Here is a 24,159-nt window from a genome sequence, read left to right on the forward strand (position 1 = left end):
CTGTTGAGACATATTAGCAGGTACTGGGTGCAGTTGGGCCACCCTCTCCCCAAGGGGATTGGCAGGTTTAACAGCGTTTGCGTCGCACAAGGCGGAGGGTCTATGTGGAGGCTGGCCGTGTGGCATTGCCCACTCTGCCTGTGAGTGGACATGTGGCCACTCCTTCAACAAGGTGCGAGCAGGCACACGGGGGGAGGTGGTTGTTAGTGATTGGGACCTCCAATGTTAGGCGGCTGGTGGAGCCCATTAGGGAAATAGCGGAAAGGTCGTGGAAGAAGGCCAGTGTTCACTCTTCTGCTTGCTGGGGGGTATCATTCGAGATGTGGAGGATGCGGCAATAGAGTGTGCTGCATGCACCCAACTGCAAATTGTTGATCATCTCTACACCAATGACTCCTGCCGTCTGGTTTCAGAGGTCATCCTTAGTTCATACAGGTGGTTGGCAGAGGTTGTGAAGGCGTGAAGCCTCGCTATTTGTAGTTTTGTTCCCAGAACCGATCGTGGTCCTCTGGTTTGGAGCTGAGTGGAAGGCTTAAACCAGAGGCTCAGATGATTCTGCGGAGATCTGGGGTGCAAATTTCTCGACCTCCACTATCGGGTGGAGAAATGTACGGTCCCCCTGACTAGGTCAGGCATGCACTATATGCAGGAAGCGGCTTCAAGGGTAGCAGAGTGCGTGTGGAGTGCACATGTGGGTTTTTTAGGTTAGAGAATTCCCTCCCTAGGCTCGACAAAACGCCTCCTGAGACGCGACAAGGTAGCAGTAGGCAAAACGCAACAGGGAATGACAATATTAATGTGGTAATAGTAAACCACAGGAGCATCTATAGAAAGGTCCCAGAACTGCTCTCATTAATAAATGGTCGCAATGCCCACATGCTACTAGGGACGGAAAGTTGGCTGAAACCAGATGTAAACAGTAATGAAATTCTAAACTCAAATTGGAATGGATACCACAGGGGCAGGCTGGACAGCGAAGGGGGAACTGTTTGTATAGCAATAAAAAGTGCAATAGTATTAATGGAAATTGACGGAGATCTGAATGTGAAATAATTTGGGTGAAGGTCACAGTTAAAGCAGTCTCAAACATGGTAATTGGATGTCTCTATAGGCCTCCTGGCTCAGCAGCTGCTGTGGCAGAACACCTGAAGGAAAGTTTGGAAAATATTTCGAGTAGATTTCTCAACCATGTTATAGTTATGGGTGGAGATTTTAATTTACCAGATATAGACTGGGAGGCCCAAACGTTTATAATGGGCAGTAGGGACAAAGAATACAGTGAAATTTTTTTTAGTGCATTATCTGAAAACTACCTTGAGCAGTTAAACAGAGAACCTACTTGAGGCGATAACGTATTAGACCTTCTGGTGACAAACAGACCCGTACTATTTGAAACAGTTAATGCAGAACAGGGAATCACCAATCATAATGTAGTTACAACATCGATGATTTTAGTGGACAAAGTTCAAAAGCATCATACAATATGCATTTTTGTCCTCATAGAATGTTGGTCGAAGTATGTTAAGTTGTACCCTATTATGAAAGCAAACACACTAATGGTAATACATTGTCTGCAACAATACTTTCTTGAGACAGGAAAACCGAAGTGGTTAACTGAATCAAACAATAGTTGCTAAGAACTTAGTTAAGAGGCCACAACAACGAGTAAATAGACATAACAAGAAGGCTATCGAGCGCCAGTATAAAATTGATGACCTAATTCTAGTAAAACAGCATCTTCAGAGCTCTGCCCTGAAGAAAGAAACGCATAAATTTTTTCAAGAGTATGTGGGGCCTTACCGAGTACAATCAGTAATCCATCCAAAAACCTTATTTTTTGTGGATCCTACAACAGGAGAAAAAAAAGGGAATCCAATGTTAAGGATATAAAGTGGTATATTCCCCAGGGACGTTAACATTTTGTGTTAACGGGCCGAGTGATGACTGTCAGTTCCTGAGTTCTTTTTGGTGTTACTTCCACATTGTTTTCCTACAATGAATTCCCTTCAAATCTTTAACTATTCTGTAATCTATTCATAACTATCTAAACTATCATATCATGTTAGTATTTAAAGGACCGAATATAACTACAAGATTGTGACTAATTTAAGAGAATCATGAATAAACAGTGATCTCTAAACATAAAATGGAACGAACAGAATAATATTCTGGTAGAAGGTATAATATGATGGTACTATGTAAACAGAGTGACTTTAAGATAGAATGAACAGAATAGAATATTATATTTAAGAATAATATAAGATGAGGTGAAATAACTATCTTATAGTTTCATCAGATGTGATGCAGATGGTAGGGTTTGTATCGATCTTGACAAGCAGGTGTAGTGTAGGTAAAGGCATGACGAACACTATACACACACCACAGAGTCAGATGACCCTCGCAAACAAGTGTGACTGATTCTTCACCATTTGCCGTTCCATAGGGGTTGATAAGATTTTTGCTAAGATTTTTCTTCAGGGGCTTCAAAGGTGAAGGTGAGATAGTCCATTCTGCAGGAGATGTTTAACATCATACCTCCTCTGGCTTCTCACTCAAGTACCAGGGAAGTAGGGATCCTGGGGAAGGTGGGAGGGGGGAGGGGGGGTTTCCTCTTTGGGGCTAACTTCTTTTTCTCCTTTGATCTTAGCAACCATTTCTACTTTTTCCTTTCTTACTTCTCATCTGAGTACTGGTCTATCTTTCCCTCATTTCATATGCATATACATCTATTGCTGAAGTCCTTCTCTTTCTCTTTGGTTTCCTATAACCTCCAACTTATTTCAGATAAGAAGGCTGAAGAATCAGGCTGCACAAACATACATCGACATACACACAAAATTATGCTTAGACACAAACATGAAAATTATGGGCATATATTGTATTGTTGATATATGACTGTTGTGCATTGCCCCTTTTTTTCTTTTGTCGCTTCTTATATACTTATACATAGATATAAGAACAGAGATGGTTCTATATCGCACAAGGAATTGTGAGGAATGAAGGAGAGTAGAAACTAAGGAAGAACTAATGTGCATAAGCCAGGGAGGAACTATTGGTGATAATTATTTAGGAATATATAGGATAGTGGGACAAGTCTAGAAAAAAGAAAGGTATGATATGTTGTTGTTGTTGTCTTCAGTCCTGAACTGGTTTGACGCAGCTCTCCATGCTACTCTGTCCTGTGCAAGGTTCTTCATCTCCCAGTACCTACTGCAACCTACATCCTTCTGAATCTGCTTAGTGTATTCATCTCTTGGTCTCCCTCTACAATTTTTACCCTCCACGCTGCCCTCCAATGCTAAATTTGTGATCCCTTGATGCCTCAGGACATGTCCTACCAACCGATCCCTTCTTCTAGTCAAGTAGTGCCACAAACATCTCTTCTCCCCAATCCTATTCAGTACCTCCTCATTAGTTACATGATCTATCCACCTTATCTTCAACATTCTTCTGTAGCACCACATTTCGAAAGCTCCTATTCTCTTCTTGTCCAAACTAGTTATCGTCCATGTTTCACTTCCATACATGGCTACACTCCATACAAATACTTTCAGAAACGACTTCCTGACACTTATATCTATATTTGATGTTAACAAATTTCTCTTCTTCAGAAACGCTTTCCTTGCCATTGCCCGTCTACATTTTATATCCTCTCTACTTCAACCATCATCAGTTATTTTACTTCCTAAATAGCAAAACTCCTTTACTACTTTAAGTGTCTCATTTCTTAATCTCATTCCCTCAGCATCACCCGATTTAATTTGACTACATTCCATTATCCTCGTTTTGCTTTTGTTGGTGTTCATCTTATATCCTCCTATCAAGACACTGTCCATTCCGTTCAACTGCTCTTCCGGGTCCTTTGCTGTCTCGGACAGAATTACAATGTCATCGGCGAACCTCAAAGTTTTTACTTCTTCTCCATGGATTTAAATACCTACTCCGAATTTTTCTTTTCTTTCCTTTACTGCTTGCTCAATATACAGATTGAATAACATCAGGGAGAGGCTACAACCCTGTCTTACTGCCTTCCCAACAACTGCTTCCCTTTCATGCCCCTCGACTCTTATAACTGCCATCTGGTTTCTGTACAAATTGTAAATAGCCTTTCGCTCCCTGTATTTTACCCCTGCCACCTTCAGAATTTGAAAGAGAGTATTCCAGTCAACATTGTGAAAAGCTTACTCCAAGTCTACAAATGCTAGAAACTAAAGTTTGTCTTTTCTTAATCTTTCTTGTAAGATAAGTCGTAAGGTCAGTATTGCCTCACATGTTGCAACATTTCTATGGAATCCAAACTGATCCTCCCCGAGGTTCGCATCTACCAGTTTTTCCATTCGTCTGTAAAGAATTCGCGTTAATATTTTGCAGCTGTGACTTATTAAACTGATAGTTCGGTAATTTTCACATCTGTCAGCACCTGCTTTCTTTGGGATTGGAATTATTATATTCTTCTTGAAGTCTGAGGGTATTTCGCCTGTCTCATACATCTTGCTCACCAGATGGTAGAGTTTTGTCATGATTGGCTCTCCCAAGGCGGTCAGTAGTTCTAATGGAATGTTGTCTACTCCCGGGGCCTTGTATCGACTCGGGTCTTTCAGTGCTCTGTCAAACTCTTCATGCAGTATCTTATCTCCCATTTCGTCTTCATCTACATCCTCTTCCATTTCCATATTATTGTCCTCAAGTACATCGCCCTTGTATAAACCCTCTATATACTCCTTCCACCTTTCTGCCTTCCCTTCTTTGCTCAGAACTGGGTTTCCATCTGAGCTCTTGATATTCATACAAGTGGTTCTCTTATCTCCAAAGGTCTCTCTAATTTTCCTGTATGCAGTATCTATCTTACCCCTATTGAGATAAGCTTCTACATCCTTACATTTGCCCTCTAGCCATCCCTGCTTAGCCATTTTGCACTTCCTGTCGATCTCATTTTTGAGACGTTTGTATTCCTTTTTGCTGGCTTCATTTACTGCATTTTTATATTTTCTCCTTTCATCAATTAAATTCAATATTTCTTCTGTTACCCAAGGATTTCTACTAGTCCTCGTGTTTTTATCTACTTTATCCTCTGCTGCCTTCACTACTTCATCCCTCAGAGCTACCCATTCTTCTTCCACTGCGTTTCTTTCCCTCGTTCCTGTCAATTGTTCCCTTATGCTCTCCTTGAAACTCTGTACAACCCCTGGTTCTTTCAGCTTTTCCAGATCCCATGTCCTTAAATTCCCACCTTTTTGCAGTTTCTTCAGTTTTAATCTACAGGTCATAACCAATAGATTGTGGTCAGAGTGCACATCTGCCCCTGGAAATGTCCTACAATTTAAAACCTGATTCCTAAATCTCTGTCTTACCATTGTATAATCTATCTGATACCTTTTAGTATCTCCAGGATTCTTCCATGTATACAACCTTGTTTTATGATTCTTGAAACAAGTGTTAGCTATGATTATATTATGCTCTGTGCAAAATTCTACCAGACGGCTTCCTCTTTCATTTCTTAGCCCCAATCCATATTCACCTACTATGTTTCCTTCTCTCCCTTTTCCTACTGACGAATTCCAGTCATCCATGACTATTAAATTTTTGTCTCCCTTCACTACCTGAATAATTTCTTTTATCTCCTCATACATTTCATCAATTTCTTCATCATCTGCAGAGCTAGTTGGCATATAAACTTGTACTACTGTAGTAGGTGTGGGCTTCGTATCTTGGCCACAATAATGCGTTCACTATGCTGTTTGTAGTAGCTTACCCGCACTCCTATTTTTTTATTCATTATTGAACCTACTCCTGCATTACCCCTATTTGATTTTGTATTTATAACCCTGTATTCACCTGACCAAAAGTCTTGTTCCTCCTGCCACCGAACTTTACTAATTCCCACTATATCTAACTTTAACCTATCCATTTCCCTTTTTAAATTTTCTAACCCTACCTGCCCGATTAAGGGATCTGACATTCCACGCTCCGATCCGTAGAACGCCAGTTTTCTTTTTCCTGATAACGACGTCCTCCTGAATAGTCCCCGCCCGGAGATCCGAATGGGGGACTATTTTACCTCCGGAATATTTTACCCAAGAGGACCCCATCATCATTTAATCATACAGTAAATCTGCATGTCCTCAAGAAAAATTATGGCTGTAGTTTCCCCTTGCTTTCAGCCGTTCGCAGTACCAGCACAGCAAGGCCGTTTTGGTTAATGTTGCAAAGCCAGATCAATCAATCATCCAGACTGTTGCCCCTGCAACTACTGAAAAGGCTGCTGCCCCTCTTCAGGAACCACACGTTTGTCCGGCCTCTCAATAGATACCCCTCCTTTGTGGTTGCACGTACGGTATGTCCATCTGTATCGCTGAGTCACGCAAGCCTCCCCACGAACGGCAAGGTCCATGGTTCATGGGGGGTATGATATAGTGAATTATATACACTCCTGGAAATGGAAAAAAGAACACATTGACACCGGTGTGTCAGACCCACCATACTTGTTCCGGACACTGCGAGAGGGCTGTACAAGCAATGATCACACGCACGGGACAGCGGACACACCAGGAACCGCGGTGTTGGCTGTTGAATGGCGCTAGCTGCGCAGCATTTGTGCGCCACTCCCGTCAGTGTCAGCCAGTTTGCTGTGGCATATGGAGCTCCATCGCAGTCTTTAACACTGGTAGCATGCCGCGACAGCGTGAACGTGAACCATATGTGCAGTTGACGGACTTTGAGCGAGGGCGTATAGTGGGCATGCGGGAGGCCGGGTGGACGTACCGCCGAATTGCTCAACACGTGGATCGTGAGGTCTCCACAGTACATCGATGTTGTCGCCAGTGGTCGGCGGAAGGTGCACGTGCCCGTCGACCTGGGACCGGACCGCAGTGACGCACGGATGCACGCCAAGACAGTAGGATCCTACGCAGTGCCGTAGGGGACCGCACTGCCACTTCCCTGCAAATTAGGGACACTGTTGCTCCTGGGGTATCGGCAAGGACCATTCGCAACCGTCTCCATGAAGCTGGGCTACGATCCCGCACACCGTTAGGCCGTCTTCCGCTCACGCCCCAACATCGTGCAGCCCACCTCCAGTGGTGTCGCGACAGGCGTGAATGGAGGGACGAAAGGAGACGTGTCATCTTGAGTGATGAGAGTCGCTTCTGCCTTGGTGCCAATGATGGTCGTATGCGTGTTTGGCTCCGTGCAGGTGAGCGCCACAATCAGGACTGCATACGACCGAGGCACACAGGGCCAACACCCGGCATCATGGTGTGGGGAGCGATCTCCTACACTGGCCGTACACCTCTGGTGATCGTCGAGGGGACACTGAATAGTTCACGGTACATCCAAACCGTCATCGAACCCATCGTTCTACCATTCCTAGACCGGCAAGGGAACTTGCTGTTCCAACAGGACAATGCACGTCTGCATGTATCCCGTGCCACCCAACGTGGTCTAAAAGGTGTAAGTCAACTACCCTGGCCAGCAAGATCTCCGGATCTGTCCCCCATTGAGCATGTTTGGGACTGGATGAAGCGTCGTCTCACGCGGTCTGCACGTCCAGCACGAACGCTGGTCCAACTGAGGCGCCAGGTGGAAATGGCATGGCAAGCCGTTCCACAGGACTACATCCAGCATCTCTACGATCGTCTCCATGGGAGAATAGCAGCCTGCATTGCTGCGAAAGGTGGATATACACTGTACTAGTGCCGACATTGTGCATGCTCTGTTGCCTGTGTCTATGTGCCTGTGGTTCTGTCAGTGTGATCATGTGATGTATCTGACCCCAGGAATGTGTCAATAAAGTTTCCCCTTCCTGGGACAATGAATTCACGGTGTTCTTATTACAATTTCCAGGAGTGTATAAATATGAGGTCGAATGAAAGCGTAGAAGTTGAAAAGTAGTGGAGAACTCTAGGGGATCAAATAAGGTACCAAGAAGTAAGAGAGAAGTGGGAAGTAGAATTGAATTTTGCCAGGTAATATTTAGTGACAATATACATAAAGATGTATACTAGGGCAGTGAGCTGTGAAGCTACTCAGTAAGGAGAATGAGGATGCACCCAGCATTTATTGGGTGAAAAGGGCAGATAGGCAGACCCAAGAGAGGCTGACCTATACTGTGCAGACAGGCTCACCAAGAAGGGGATTGACTTGTACCATAGTAGATAAGGAAATTGAAAGGGGCGTACCTACCAAAATGGATGGAGGAAGAGCATTCATAGTATGAGCCCATATGTAAGGTATATAGGTACTGTGCCTAAAAGGAAAAGGACAGTATCATGACAAAAGTCACACATTCTGCAGAGATTATTCTGGTATGTTTAAATTCTCAATTCCACTAGCATAGTCTAGTTTTATATTTATAACTGTCGCAAAGAAGATTTTCATTTACCCACAAAGAGGAGTAGAGTAAAGAACGACTATATATATATATATATATATATATAAATAAAACAGAAAGAAACTTCCACATGGGAAAATATATTAAAAACAAAGATTCCAAGACTTACCAAGCGGGAAAGCGCCGGCAGACAGGCACATGAACAAAACACACAAACACACACACAGAATTACGAGCTTTCGCAACTGGCAGTTGCTTCGTCAGGAAAGAGGGAAGGAGAGGGAAAAATGAAAGGATGTGGGTTTTAAGGGAGAGGGTAAGGAGTCATTCCAATCCCGGGAGCGGAAAGACTTCCCTTAGGGAAAAAAAGGACAGGTGTACACTCGCACACACACACACATATCCATCCGCACATACACAGACACAAGCAGACTAAGCCTAGATGTGCTGGCCGTGCACCAAGGCCGGTTTAGTCACAGGGTGATACTCATTAGCAACAAAAACTGTCTGCCCATGTCCATTCATGCGAATGGACAGTTTGTTGCTGGTCATTACCTTATAGAAGGCTTCACAGTGTAGGCATGTCAGTTGTTAAATCATGTGGGTGCTTTCACACGTGGCTCTGCCTTTGATTGTGTACACCTTCCGGGTTACAGAACTCGAGTAGGTGGTGGTGGGAGGGTGCATGGGGCAGGTTTTACACCGGGTGCGGTTACAAGTGTGGGAGCCAGAGGGTAGGGAAGGTGATTTGGGGATTTCATAGTGCTGAACCAAGAGGTTACAAAGGTTATGTGGACGGTGGAAAGACACTCTTGGTGGAGTGGGGAGGATTTCATGAAGGATGGATCTCATTTCAGGGCAGGATTTGAGGAAGTCGTATCCCTGCTGGAGAGCCACATTCAGAGTCTGATCCAGTACCGGAAAGTATCATGTCACAAGTGGGGCACTTTTGGGGTTTTTCTGTGTGAGTTTCTGGGTTTGAGGGGATGAGGAAATGGCTCTAGCTGTTTGCTTCTGTACCAGGTCGTGAGGAGTGGCAGCTGTCATAATGGAGGTATTGTTGCTTGCTATCCAATCTCCTGGTTTCCCATCTCTGGAAAGGCAACTCACTCACCCTCCACAACCTTTCCAACAAACCTCAACCTTCTCTCATTGCACACAGACCTAGCCTCTCCCATCTACTCAATCTCCCACTTCCAGCTTCACTTCCCACAAAACCTCAAAATTCTAATCAACACAATCTGGAACCACAACACTCCAATTCAGTAGTTACCCTTTCCTCGAAATCTCTCCCCCAATCTGAAACCTCTCTCCTATCCAAAGGCCTCAGCTTCAGCCTTACTCCGAGATTCGACCAAACAGCCCTCGTCAAAGATTTACAGTCCTACACTCGTCGTCTCTGCTGGAAAAATCACTTTGCCACGAAGAAAAATAATCCTAATCCTACTCCTAATGATCCAACTCCCCAAGACGCTATGCAAATTGAACCCTGGCTGTTACAGTTCCATCCTCCGTCACAGTGGGACTCACCTCCTCTTCCTCAAAATCACCCTCTCCAAACCTTCCAGGAGTTTCTCACTTCCAACCTTGCCTCTAAATCTTTCTTGAAAAACCTTAATCCTACTCCCAACATCATCACAGCTGAAGCCCAGGCTATCCGTGATCTGAAGGCTGACTGATCCATCGTCATTCTTCTGGCTGACAAGGGTTCCACGACTGTGGTACTTGATCGTTGGGAGTATCTGGCTGACAGACTGCGTCAGCTTTCAGACAACACTGCATACAAAGTTTGCCAAGGTAATCCCATTCCTGATGTCCAGGCGGGCTTTCAAGGAATCCTCAGAACCTTAGGTCCCCTACAAAACCTATCACCTGACTCAATCAACCTCCTGACCCCAGCGACACCCCGCACCCCTACCTTCTACCTACTTCCTAAAAATCGCAAACCCAAACATCCCAGCCTTTGTAACCTCTTGGTTCATCCCTATGAAATCCCCAAATCACCTTCCCTACCCTCTTACTCCCACACTTGTAACCGCCCCCGGTGTAAAATCTGTCCCATGCACCCTCCCACCACCACCTACTCTAGTCCTGTAGCCCGGAAGGTGTACACGGTCAAAGGCAGAGCCACTTGTGAAAGCACCCACATGATTTACCAACTGACATGCCTAAACTGTGAAGCGTTCTATGGAGGGAATGACCAGCAACAAACTGTCCATTCGCATGAACGGACACAGACAGACAGTGTTTGTTGGTAATGAGGATCACCCTGTGGCTAAACAGGCCTTGGTGCATGGTCAGCACATCTGGGCTTAGTGTTACACCCTTCGGGTTATCTGGATACTTCCCACTGACACAAACCTATCAGAACTCCGGAGATGGGAACTTGTCCTTCAATATATTCTCTCTTCCTGTTATGCACCAGGCCTCAACCTCCGCTAATATCAAGTCCCCCCCCCCCTCATACCTCGCTTGTCATTCAACATCAGCTTTACCTCTGTACTTCTTCCTCGATTGACATCTCTGCCCAACCTCTTTGCATTTACATATGTCTGTCTGTTCTATGTGCACTGGTGTATACCTGTCCTTTTTTCCGCCTAAGGTAAGTCTTTCCACTCCCGGGATTGGAATGACTCCTTACCTTCCCCCTTAAAACCCACATCCTTTCATCTTTCCCTCTCCTTCCCTCTTTCCTGATGAAGCACCCTTGGGTTGCGAAAACTTGAATATTTGTGTGTGTGTTTGTGTTTTTTATTGTGTCTATCAACATACCAGAACTTTCTCGTTTGGTACGTTACGGCATCTTTATTTTTATATATATATATATTTTTCAATCAGTTTATAGATTTTTTTCCAGCAATTGTGTACCTAATACATAGCTCTTCTTTTTTTGTTTCAATAATAATTATCTGAGCATTGCATTTAATATTGAAGTTAGGATTTTATGGAAGTCCTAACTTCAATATTAAATGCAATGCTGAGATAATTATTATTGAAACAAAAAAAAGTAGAAGAGCTATGCATTATGTACACAATTGCTGTAAAAAAAACAGTATACAAACTGATTGAAAAATAAATTAATGTTGTGATAAATATCAATGTACATGACGATTATGTGTAAAATATCATGTGTCCGAGCTAAGGGGAGGGATATGTAGTGCTTCGAAAATTTCGATGTAAATTCTAGAAACACTTGGCTCTCCATTGTTCTTGAATACCCAATATTTTAATGACGAGGGTGAGAGAGCCTTTTTACTGCAATACACATGTCTGTGTGTGCAGGAAGGACAGCTGTCACGAGGAGCCAGGAGCTGCATCAGATGAGAGGCCCCGACAAGTGATTACCAGTAGAGCCTTGGAAGTCATATCAAAAAGTCAGAGAATGTTTTTATAATGTTCCATGATTTGTGGTGCCATGAGGAGTGTTACAGAGGCAGATGAAGCGTGTATTATATAGAGACTTTTACTTTATGTCTTGGCTCTGCATGAGTGTTTAGTGGATTCTGACATTTATCTTGAAACCAGTTGGCTTGGTGAATTTTGTACAGAATTATTTTTACTTTGGGACAAGAGTTGAAAATATATTGTTGTTGAACTGACAATATCCTGAGTACATAATTTATTTCAAGAATATAGAGCTGGTTAATAATATTCTCTTTAACCCGGTACAGTCGTCAGAGAGGAACTAAACGGTGAGAGTAACGTAGCTGATAATTAAAGGAAGAGGATCGACTGCACGCACAATGTGTAGGTCAACAGGAAGAGACGTGTGATTCATATAACCCAACATCGCACTGTCTCTTGTCGTCCAAGAAAGCGTTAGAGTGCCAGAATCTTGATGTAGCAGACAGCCCTTATCAATCCCAGCAAATTTAGGAAAATTAATAGCCAGGGAGCTTATATGCCAGATGTTAACTGTACACAAAGATAAGAAAACTTATAAAGAAATTAGGTACAAAATGTGTGACACAAACTGATACCAAAAGTGCAGGGTATATCTAAATATTCATTCAGTTTGGCACACTTATATTCCTCAAACTAATAAACACATACAATGAATTTTGTTTTTTGATGAACGGGAAATGTTTTCATAGGTATTCAGTATGACCACCTTGAGATGCACGGCATATGTCACTGTGGTATTCTAATTGTTCCCACACTGCAGCAAGCATGTCTTGAGTTACAGCTTCCACAGCTACTGTTATGCCGTGTATCAGTTCATTCATTGTTGTTAGTAACAGAGGCACATAAACAGAGTTTTCTTATAAACCCCCACAAGAAATAATCACACACAGTCAGGTGCAGTGAGTTTGGAGGCCGATAATGTAAGGCTGAATCATTTGTCCTATATGACCAATCCATCGTTCAGTAACCCTTCTATTTAAAAATTGCCGCACTCCAGATGCCAGTGTGGGTGTGCCCCATCCTGGTGGCAAATTAAATTGTTCAAATCAGTCTTCAGCTGTTGGAAAAGAAAGTTCTCAAGCATATTGTGATATGTGAAAATGTACAAAACACATTAAATTTTGGAGAGTCCCTGTCGTGTTGTATAACTTCATGTGGTTGTTCCGTACCACATATTCTCAATTATGACAATAAACCTTTCTATTTTAGTGGAATGCTGCCTTACACAGAGAGCTTGTAGTAACTAAATTTTGTTTAGTTTTATATGCAAATGCCGATGCAACATATGCCAGATGGACATCGGCAGTTTGATGAACTGTTGAGCTGCACAGCAAATGGATTTCTTCGGACTCCTTGTGAAACTATGGCAGCTGCATTTGATGTCTGTGTCAGGCACTTGGGGGACATCCCAGTGATTTGCCTTTTCACAAACAACCTGTTTCTTGGAATTGTTAATGCCATCATCTAATGCTCTGTGCTGTAGGAAGATCCACACCATACCTACAACAAAAATCATGCTGAACAGTTATTACTGACCCACACTGCACACAAAATGCTTTCTTTTGTCCCAACACCATTTTTACTAGAACTGAAGGGGGCACACACGATTGCTACCGAACAAGAACCATGTAAAACTTGAGAGTTTTCTCTTTCCAACAGTATGTGGTTCACACACATATCACACAGAACATAGCAGTTATGATTTCTCTAAACCGGATGATTCCTTTTGATACACCCTGTATTTCCAGTCATGTATATTAAAATATTTTTTACTCCACTTCCATCAGTTGTAAAGGAGCCTCACAACCATTTTGTGGATGAACCTCTTACTTCTCAGCCTTTTCATGTTCATGTCATTACCCACATCGCTGCTTCAGTCTGTCAGTACCTATCTCAACTTTCGAAATTCAATTGGGCTTCTATGCGAGAATGTAGGTTTGTGTCCTAACCCAACAGACACTTATAATCTGTCAGGATGTTGCGTGACAACTCATAATCCTCAGCAGAAAGAAAGAAGTATTCTAAAGAACAGTTTTTGATCTCATACATGTTGCAACTTTTGTCCTCATGACGTACATTGCTGGAGAAAGAACATAAAAAGGAATAGTAGTAAATCATTGTTGTTAATGCACAAGTGAATTGCTGTTTTCAGCAATGTGTTACAATGTTGTGTAGCTATGATTTGAGTTATTGCTAAAAATTATTATTTTCTTCCTTAACAACTTTTCAGATACATTGTATTTGATATTGGGCATGTAAATATTCCGTATTTGCTGAAAGTTAACTTCGAGTACAAATTTTAAATTTCTTATGCCTGCACCTAATAAATGATAACCCTTGTATACAAAGGATGAAGAAATGTAATATTATTATTTTTATTTGTATATCTTTATTTGTATATACTTTAGGACTTGTGTATGGTGGTTCCATTTGCTTAATCGTCCAGTCCCAGGTGGTAATTATTGTGACTGCTCATAATTATTTGGACTGCAGCTATGTACAATCACACACTCTATCATTTAAGACTGAATATAATTCCTGAATCCTTTGACTGCTCATTTTGTACATGCAGTGTGTTTTCACACAGCTTAAAATTTGTTTGGATTTTACATGAAAGGACTGAAAGAGTCAACTAATTTCTGAAAGTTGCTGAATTTTCACATATTCAACTGCTAATGAAAAGGCAACTCTTCTGTTACATTTTTATTTAATGATATGATTGTTAGTGTTTTTGATATAACAGCAGTTTTGACAACTTATAAATTTGTTATTGTTTTTAATCTGAAGAACAGTTCTGTGCTCATATTAAATTCTTGCACTGTGATTCAAACTATTTATGTGATGATTTGTAACTGTCACATATGTTTAAAAGTTTTGATTCCATGGTAAGTATGTTTTATCTTTACAACCATTGATGGAGTTACCACATGGTCTTAATATACATGCCTTAAAATCATAATATTCAACATGATGTATGAGATTTTGGAGTGATAAATTGTAATTAAATATTGGATTTTGCCACAAAAGCTTTTTAATTATGATTTCATAATATATTGCCATCATAGATATTACATGAAGCACAATTTTAACCTAGTAAAAGTTTCTGTAAACACTTTAATTCTTTGCTTTTATAAATTTGTGTTGTGCAGGACACATCATAGACATGCAGAAGTGAGCAATTGTTTATTCTGCAGTTGAAGAGGACTGATATGTTTGTAGCATTTTTGCTTGAGTGTTTTACCATGTAATGTTCACCATTTGTTTATTTAAAAATTAAATAAGGCAACTAAATAAGAAGGCTAACAGTAACAGAAGAAAAGTTTGTGACTGAAATGTTTTTGTCATAATTTTTTCCGATTTAGGGTCAGCAATTATGAGATTGCTCTTAATTTGTCAGGGAAAATTGCTAAAACTTATCTGGAAATTAGAGGAATATCACCGGGTAAACTTGTGGCAACCCTGAGTGTAGAAGTTTTGCTGGGAAGCTATTACATGTCATCCATACAGTCACAATCCTTTCCCATCTGATTTCCATATTTTTAGAACCATTAAGAAAGACTCTCATGATTATCGGTTTTCTTCAGTCAAAGATGGGAAGCCTGAGTGCACTCATCGTTCTGTAGACAACCACAAAAAGTTTGCCATTAAGACATTCATCATCTTGTCTCACAGTGGGATACATGTATTAACAGTTAAAGTGTATGTTTTTGAAATAATATGCCATTCACTTAATTTTTTTCTGCCTCTGACTGCCCCTTACATTTATAATTTTCCTTTCAACTTAAGTTCTTTTCACAATTTATCTGCTAAGGTGGTATTCCTTCTTTCAGAAAATAAATCAGGAATCAGTTTAGTTTTATATAGTTCTTTACAATGAAAAGCTACGGGGTAGTTTTTCTATCCCTCATACTTTAATAGAAAGTTTTAAGACCATTGTTTAGAAAGTACATTTAATCACACAGCACAACTATGTCCACAAACATGCCTAGCTGCTTTGAAAAATAGGTTTAATCAACATAGCACAACTGTGTCCACAAACATGTCCAACTGGATGTATTGTATTAGCTTTGAGTGTTACATAGACAGAAGCTACCATGTGTATATTTTACTTACAGTTCATTATTTTGATTGTATCATTACTTAATATTAACACTAATAATAATCATAATAATAATAACAATATTATGCTTATGCTTAATGCTTAATCATTATCATTATTGTTATTGTTATTATTATTATCATCAAAGTATTATTGTTATAAACAAAGTAGGCATGTTTGTGGACCTAATTGTGCTGTGTTGATTAAATGTTACATGGGTCCACAAAAATGTGAATACAGTTTCTTAGAATGTCAATTAAAATACCTTTTAGATGTGTTTTTACATTCATACATAAATAAGTAATTTATTGGTAACTGTATAAATGTAAATAAAATAAACAAATAATACAGTGTGACAAATGTTATTGTCTGCAAAATGAATTACATGTGTGTATCATATTCTTTACTAGAAAATCAGAGAGTACCATTGACTAGTTCCACTGAAAATGTCAAATTGATTTTGCTACATCTTGACCAAATATTTTTGTTAGAAGAATGGGATAGGAAGTTACTGTCATGTCTAACACAGCTTGAGACACACATTAAACCATTAATTGTTATGCTTCAGAACTCTTATGGGTGCCCTAAAGCTGAATTTGGGAGGTGCACCAGAGGGCCCTGCTGGTACTGGCAAGACGGAGACAACTAAGGATCTTGCAAAAGCCGTGGCCAAACAGTGCGTTGTGTTCAATTGCTCAGATGGGTTGGATTACAAGGCAATGGGAAAGTTTTTTAAGGTAAGTTGGTATTTGGCTAATGAACTGTCAAGATTATAAGTTAGCTTGCCTAAAAATGTGATGATAAGATAACGTATGCTCAATGTAGCAGCTGTGTAACTGGGAGACTGAGCAACCAGAATGTTATGACGACCTACTGATAGCCGGTATATCAACCTTTGACACAGGTAACAGCAGCAACACTTCATGGCACGAAAGCAACGAGGCCTCGGTAGACCACTGGAGGGAGTTGGGACCGCATCTGCACATACAAGTCAGCTAATTCCCATTAATTCTGGGAGGAAGGTAAAGAACTCTGATGGCACATTCAATGATATCCCAGATGTGTTCATTAGGGTCCAGATCTGATGATTTGGGGCACGAGCATATCAATTAGAACTCACCACTGTGTTCCTCAAGCCACTCCGTCACACTCCTGGCCTTGTGACATGGTGCATTATGTTGTTGAAAAATGTAACTTCTGTCAGAAAATGTTATTGTCATGAGTACAGGCGTCAAGGAGCTGTGCCCTTGGAAGATGATGGATTTGAGCCTTCTCATCAGCAAGCTGAATAAGGTATTGGGATTCATCAGACCATGCAATGCTCTGCCACCAGACCATGCAATGCTCTGCCACTGTGCCAATGATCATATGCCCATTCAGTCATAATTGCAGATGTCATTATTGGCACATGCATGGGTCATCGGCTGCGCTGTGTGTTCAGACACACTTGTACAGCATTGAAGATTTTAGTTCCATCACAGTTCACCGCCTCTCCTGTTTTACCAGTCTGCCCAGCTTATGATGTCCAATGTCTGTAATGAGGGGTGGTTACCCAGTCTCACAATGTCTGAATGTGGTTTCATAATTGGTTTTGCCATGTGTTGAAGGCACTCACCATATCACTCCTCAAACACCCAACAAGTCGTGCAGTTTTCAAAATACTCATGCCGACCCATCGGTTGTTTGTCTTTCCCATTCTACACACACAGAAAGCATGCTCACTCGTACCACGTGCACCGTGCGTGTCTGTCAAGCAGTTGTTCCTCACTGGGAGATGCTTTTGTAGACTGGACGGGTTTATATTGGTAGTAGGTCAGTGGTCATAATGTTATGCCTGATCAGCATGTATTGACAGGGTATTAAAATTCGAAGAATCACTCCAGTATCAGATGTTACAAATGGTTTACAGCAGAAAAAATATAATTTGATGATGAAATCTCCTTTATTAGTCACTTTTGATATTAGCTCTAATTATCAGGTTGCACCATGTAGAAACTTGTGCGCAACTGAAACCTTCAGCATTGACTTGCCACTGATGAGTTTGCATCATGATACATGTGTAAAATGAGGGTAAGGAGGAGTGTGACAGACAATAAGTGAATGACATTATTCTGGCCTCTTTAATAATGAATACTTTGATCAAGTGCTTCTTTAAATTCATCTAAAATATTCTCTGCCTCCTTTTGCTGTCAAACAATTCTTTATTCTGGAATGATACCAATTACCATAGATATTTGTTTTGGGATAGTTGCTATCTTTGAACTTTTCAAATGTTCCATACCATTAGGAATGTTTATCACCACTTTTGAATGTAAAGTCTGAGTTGATTGAACTAATTTTGTATTATAAATATTATGTTTTCATTATTATTTTTATTTTGTAAGAGAATTCGTTATTTGGTAAAGGTTCTGAATTACAATATGCCTGAGTTTACCATAAAATGTAGGGTTTTAATAGAAAGTCAGTTAACTCTCACATCTTTGAGCATATCAGTGAACATATTTCTTTGTACTACGCATGATAAATATCGGCACCATTCGCATATTGCTTTCTTATCATTGTTCAGTCTGTTTTTGTTTTCACACTTGTTGCAATTTTAGCATCAGAACAGGTTGTCTTTTTTTAGTTTTGTGAAGACTGTTTCATAATAATCAATTGTAGCCCAGGGTGGAATTATGCATCTAGTAGATATATTAAAACAGTGCATAAGATTGAAACTCAAACTGCATTTGAGATTTTCTCAGGCAGGGTCATGTTAAGTAAATCTATTAAACAATGCTGACAAGCCAAAAGGGGCTGGTTACTAGACCAAACTGTCCCAGGTTGAGGACTGAGGTGGACAGACTGCTCATGCATTCAGCAAATTAAGATATAATCACCTCATAGGTTGCCCACCCCTCCTGTATGTGCTCAGAGGACAAACTGAGAACATCCCCTGGCACTCGAGTACTGCCTGCTTTAGACCTCTGGGTTGGCACAGGCCAGTAAATTGTGGTGTTATTCTTGCAATGAGTACAAAATAATTTAAGTAACACAGTGAAATCTGAAACTATTGGAAGTGAGTGTTTTTCCAAATAAAAGCAATGAGGGAGTATGTGTGTACTCAGGTGTCTAGTGAACAATAAAGGGCTGATGACAAGCATCTCGGCCACAGGCTCTGATGTAATTGATGCATTTGGAGGAAGTTGTCGGCCATATTTGACATTTTCATGTGCATTTACATCTGCAGGTGCCTCATTGCCGAAAGTTAGGTGGTACCTTAATAGGTAGTGACAGGAGGTCGAAATCTGTGGGACCATCCTACGTGTAGGTGCTGCAGCTACTCTCGGTTTTTGGTGACGGCTGAGGCTCGACACAGAGTGGCTGGAAATTGTACTGCGTCAGTGGTAGTGGTGTGGGCCTCATGTCAGATGCTCGATACTAACTGCACTCAGTTCGTGTTGCAGGTCCGACGAATAGCATTGGCCTCGACATCTAAAATCCTTCATCTCTTGGCACTGTGATACTGCTGGAAACTCACAGCAGAAGAGTGGGTACATGTACTGAGCCATCTGCCTGGTACGGTGGCCATCTACTTTCAGACTACAGGCTGAGAAAGTCCCGCGGTGCTAGCTGTCTTAACTCGTGGAGGATTTTACGGTGGAGTGGCCGTCGATAAACCTAATCTGGTAAGATGCCAGGTACCTGCACAGTACTTTGTTCTTAAGTAGGATGATAAGGAGGGGTGTGAATTGGGTCTATTCCATTCACTGTGCAGAAGTTGGTGACCTTCTGAGAACCAACCTGATGGTAATTATAGGGCACCATTGTTGTAGGGGATCCACGTTTGGAGAAAATCACAACGATTGTGTGATTGTGGCCCAAATGTTAATAGATGCCATAGAGGAGAGTTAGGGGAACTCAGAGAAAAGGGCAGTACGATTAACCATATTTGTCTTGCGAATGATTTGCTGTAAAATCATCCAATGCCGTTCCACCATGGGTCAGGCCTAGTGGCACTTCATGGTGGCCGTGATTGCTGAGTAGGTATCTGCTGCACCAATGAAGGACCAGCCAGATCTACATCTGTATACTCCATGAGCCACTGTGCAGTATGTTGCAGAGGTACACCATACAAATATTATCAGTCCTGTTCTAGTTGCATATTTGAGCTAGGGAAAAATTACCGTCTATACATTTCCCTGTGTGCCCTAATCTCGCTTATTCAATTTCCGTGGTCTTTGAGTGGTGAGAGATATTTGATGGTGCCAGCATTGTGGTAACACACTCTTCTTTGAATGCACAATCTCTGAATTTGCCCAATAAGGTTTTGCATAGACTACATAGACTTTCTTATAGCATTCCCTTTTGAGTTCCCCCAGGCCTACCTGTCACACTTTTTATGAGCTATTCTGACCTGCTAAGATTCTAGCAGCACCACTCCGAATTTGTTGAATGATTATTGCTATTACTATTTAATAAAGGCTCTGAACATTGGAACAATACTATAAAATTGTTCATACAAGTGTCCCTCATGTTGTTCCATTTACAAGCTTATTGCATTATCCGTGGACCATTCCAGCAAATCAACTCTTCTATTCACCTTCCCTAATACTAATTTCATATGTACAACCCATTTCCTATCATTTCTTTGTATTACCCCTGAACATTTATACAATGTGAAGTGCTCAAGATCTTTGCCTCTAATTTGTAATCAGAAACTATTGGGACCTTTCTCTTTGTTATAGACGTTATCTTACAGTTATCCGTATTTAAAGAAAACCATTATTTACTACACCAAGTTGAAATTTCATTCAAGTCTCTCTTTAGTTCCTTACAATTGTTTGACGATGATGTTTTCCTGTACACAGCAGTATCATCAGCAAACAATGTACAGGTGCTGCTGATTCTGTCTCACATACTGTTTATGTATGCTGAGGTCATTATAAGTGCTATTAAACATACTTTCATTTTTGTGATGACCTTTATGTGTCATTCCCCGTTGGTCCTCATGGAAAAGGCAAAATAATTGTTGACAGAGGACAGCTGAAATGGCCAACCTCAGTTCTTTTTCAGCTGTGTTCCTCAGTAGAACTCCCTTTACCATGTTTAGTTAACAGCTAATTGAAAAGTTGGTCCAGAGGTATTTGGACCACATGTGAGTGACAAAATATGTGACCTACTTAAGGAGAGACCATTACATGTTGCTTTGTTGATTACCTCTGAAGCAATTATAAATCTTTCCAGGACATTATCTCTTAAGAAGCGTATGGGTTCCAGGTTGTCGAAAACTTGATTGCAACCCTTAGGAATCTGGAATAATGTATTAGCATTATTGTTCTGAGCAATGGGCCAGTAATGGATGTTGTACTGTTAACTGTTCAGGGGTCTGCATCCATCTCTGCAGCCTCTGGGCTGTTTTACATGGAAGCTGAGCTTCCAGTCCAAATATCATAATGGTAAGCTTGCAGGCAGTTCTTAAATGAATGTAGTTCCATAGATTGTTGCTAGATCTTCTTTCTTGATTTTGCTGTAGTTTACCTGCACTGCTGTCAAAGCTTTTGAACCGTATGCTGTAGATTATTCAATACTGTCAAGGTTCTTATGAGACATCAATCTCATATTTGGATGCATCAGGGGCAGGCTTAGTTGTTTGCTGAGTCCATACATTGCTAAGCATGGCGGTTGCTTAAGACAGTTCTTAAGCTGTAAGAAACATGTTTGGTATTCTTCTTTCCATTTAAATGTACACACTTCTTGCATAAATCATTTAGTGTTTGTACTGTATCTAATACCCTAGGTATAAATTTTCTATAATTTCGTGCATTCCTAAGGAATGTCTGTACTGACTTAAAACTCATACATGGTACTGGACTGATATCATCAACGTGTTTGACCATTGATACAAGTTGTAGACACAGAGATGTTGAGGAAGGTACAAACAGGAAGCCCCAGAGGGCATAGAGGATGTGACTGACCGAAAACCGTGTGGATAAAATAATAGTGCCACAGATGGCTGATGATGAATGAGATATATGATTATAAATACCAGAACAGAATTGGGCCATCTCAAAGAAAATCCCTCTGGCTCCTACCCTTGTAACTGCCCCCAGTGTAAAACCTGTCCCATGCACCCTCCAACCACCACCTACTGCAGTCCTGCAACCCGGAAGGTGTACACAATCAAAGGCAGAGCCACGTGTGAAAGCACCCATATGATTTACCAGCTGACGTGCCTACACTGTGACGCTTTCTATGTGGGAATGACCAGCAACAAACTGTCCATTCACATGAATGGACACAGGCAGACAGTGTTTGTTGGTAATAAGGATCACCCTGTGGCTAAACATGCCTTGGTGCACGGCCAGTACATCTTGGCACAGTGTTACACCGTCCGGGTTATCTGGATACTTCCCACTAACACCAACCTATCTGAACTCCGGAGATGGGAACTTGCCCTTCAATATATCCCCTCTTCTCATTATCCACCAGGCCTCAATCTCCGCTAATTTCAAGTTGCCGCCACTCATACCTCACCTGTCATTCAACATCATCTTTGCCTCTGCACTTCCGCCTCGACTGACATCACTGCCTAAACTCTTTGCCTTTAAATATGTCTGCTTGTGTCTGTATATGTGTGGATGGATATGTGTGTGTGTGTGTGTGTGCGTGAGTGTATATCTATCCTTTTTTTCCCCCTAAGGTAAGTCTTTCCGCTCTCAGGATTGGAATGACTCCTTACCCTCTCCCGTAAAACCCACATCCATTCATCTTTCCCTCTCCTTCCCTCTTTCCTGATGAAGCAACCGCCGGTTGCGAAAGCTTGAAATTATGTGTGTGTGTTTGTGTGTTTTTTTATTGTGCCTATCTACTGGCGCTTTCCTGCTTGGTAAGTCTTGGAATCTTTGTTTTTAATATATTTTTCCCATGTGGAAGGAAAGCGCCGGTAGACAGGCACAATAAAATAACACACAAACACACACCCAAAATTTCTGGCTTTTGCAACCAACGGTTGCTTCTTCAGCAAAGAGGGAACGAGAGGGAAAGACGAAAGGATGTGGGTTTTAAGGGAGAGGGTAAGGAGTCATTCCAGTCCCGGGAGCGGAAAGACTTACCTTATGGGGAAAAAAGGATAGGTATATACTAGCGCGCGCGCACACACACACACACACACACACATATCCATCCACACATATCCATCCATACATATACAGACACAAGCAGATGTCTGTGCATATGCTGCATTGTACCCTCAAAGGCACCACCTCGATAAGAATGTTTTTTGTCACCTTGGCAATGCTCTTAGAAATCTGGTAGTCTTTGCCCACAAGTAATGGACAGAGGTTGTCCTAGGACTAGACATTCTCCATAAACAGCTGGCATTGTTCTGGAAACTATTCACCAGTCACCTTGCCAAATTAGCCATGATTTTGCAATGCAGTTCCAGATACCTCAAAGATTGCTTGTTAAGTGTTACTCAATAAAGAACTGATCTGTATCGTTATATGCTAACTCATCACCAGTGGCCAGAGGATTGAATCAATAAGTACCATTTTATGAATGACTTTTGCGCTACTTGGAAGAAAACAAACATTTCTTAAGTAATGTGATGCGGACTGGAATTTTCATCCTATGCAACAGCTATTATTGGTCAGAATAACACACCCCACATACAACTCATAAAAATGACTTTTAGGCACACTTTGGAGTAAACCTGTGGGCTGGAATAATGGGAAGATTCCTTTTGGGCATTGCTGGACAAGTTGAATGCACCCTGTTATCATATGTTTATTTGCAGTTCTTTGCCTGACTTATTCAAAAATGTTCCACGTGATATTCAGTGACAGCTATGGTTTCAGCATGATGGTGCACCATCACACTTCAGAATTTATGAGTGTAACCATTTAAATGAAGCATTTCCTGGTAAATGGATTGGTCATGAAGGTCCAATGTTCTAGCCTCCATGTTCCTCAGACCTTAATGCAATAGCTTTTTGTTTGAGGAGACACTTAAAGGACCAAATTTATAGTACTCCACTTACGATGTACATGACCTAATAACTCACTTGCATGCTGATTTGGCAATTATGGAAGCAGGTGTTTTACCCAGGGCCCAGCAAAGTATGATCCGGTGAGTGGAAAAGTGTTTGCAAATGCAAGGTGGTTGCTTTGAACGTCTTCTCTAAAGTGAATGTTGCTTGTATGTTGAATACTGGCATATGTGGGTGGGAAAATAGTGGAAACTGATTAATAGTTGCTGCTTGAATAATTGAAAAAAAATGAGTGGAAAGAATAGTTGAAAGAAATTGGAAGGCAATTTATATGTCTGTACACATACCCTGGGTGAA

The 24,159-nt window shown here is 41.3% G+C and overlaps 1 protein-coding gene across 1 annotated transcript in view; it reads left to right on the plus strand.

Annotated features, from left to right (window-relative positions):
• The window catches only part of LOC126336262 (dynein axonemal heavy chain 3), a 1,127,841-nt gene that overhangs the window by 470,809 nt on the left and 632,873 nt on the right, over nucleotides 1-24,159 (plus strand). Inside the window, exon 25 of the mRNA XM_049999758.1 lies at nucleotides 16,402-16,570. Within this exon, the coding sequence (XP_049855715.1) occupies nucleotides 16,402-16,570 (169 nt within the window). The remainder of the gene's footprint in view (nucleotides 1-16,401; nucleotides 16,571-24,159) is intronic.

The sequence above is a fragment of the Schistocerca gregaria genome, chromosome 2 (assembly GCF_023897955.1).
Source record: "Schistocerca gregaria isolate iqSchGreg1 chromosome 2, iqSchGreg1.2, whole genome shotgun sequence".
Lineage (NCBI taxonomy): Eukaryota > Metazoa > Arthropoda > Insecta > Orthoptera > Acrididae > Schistocerca > Schistocerca gregaria.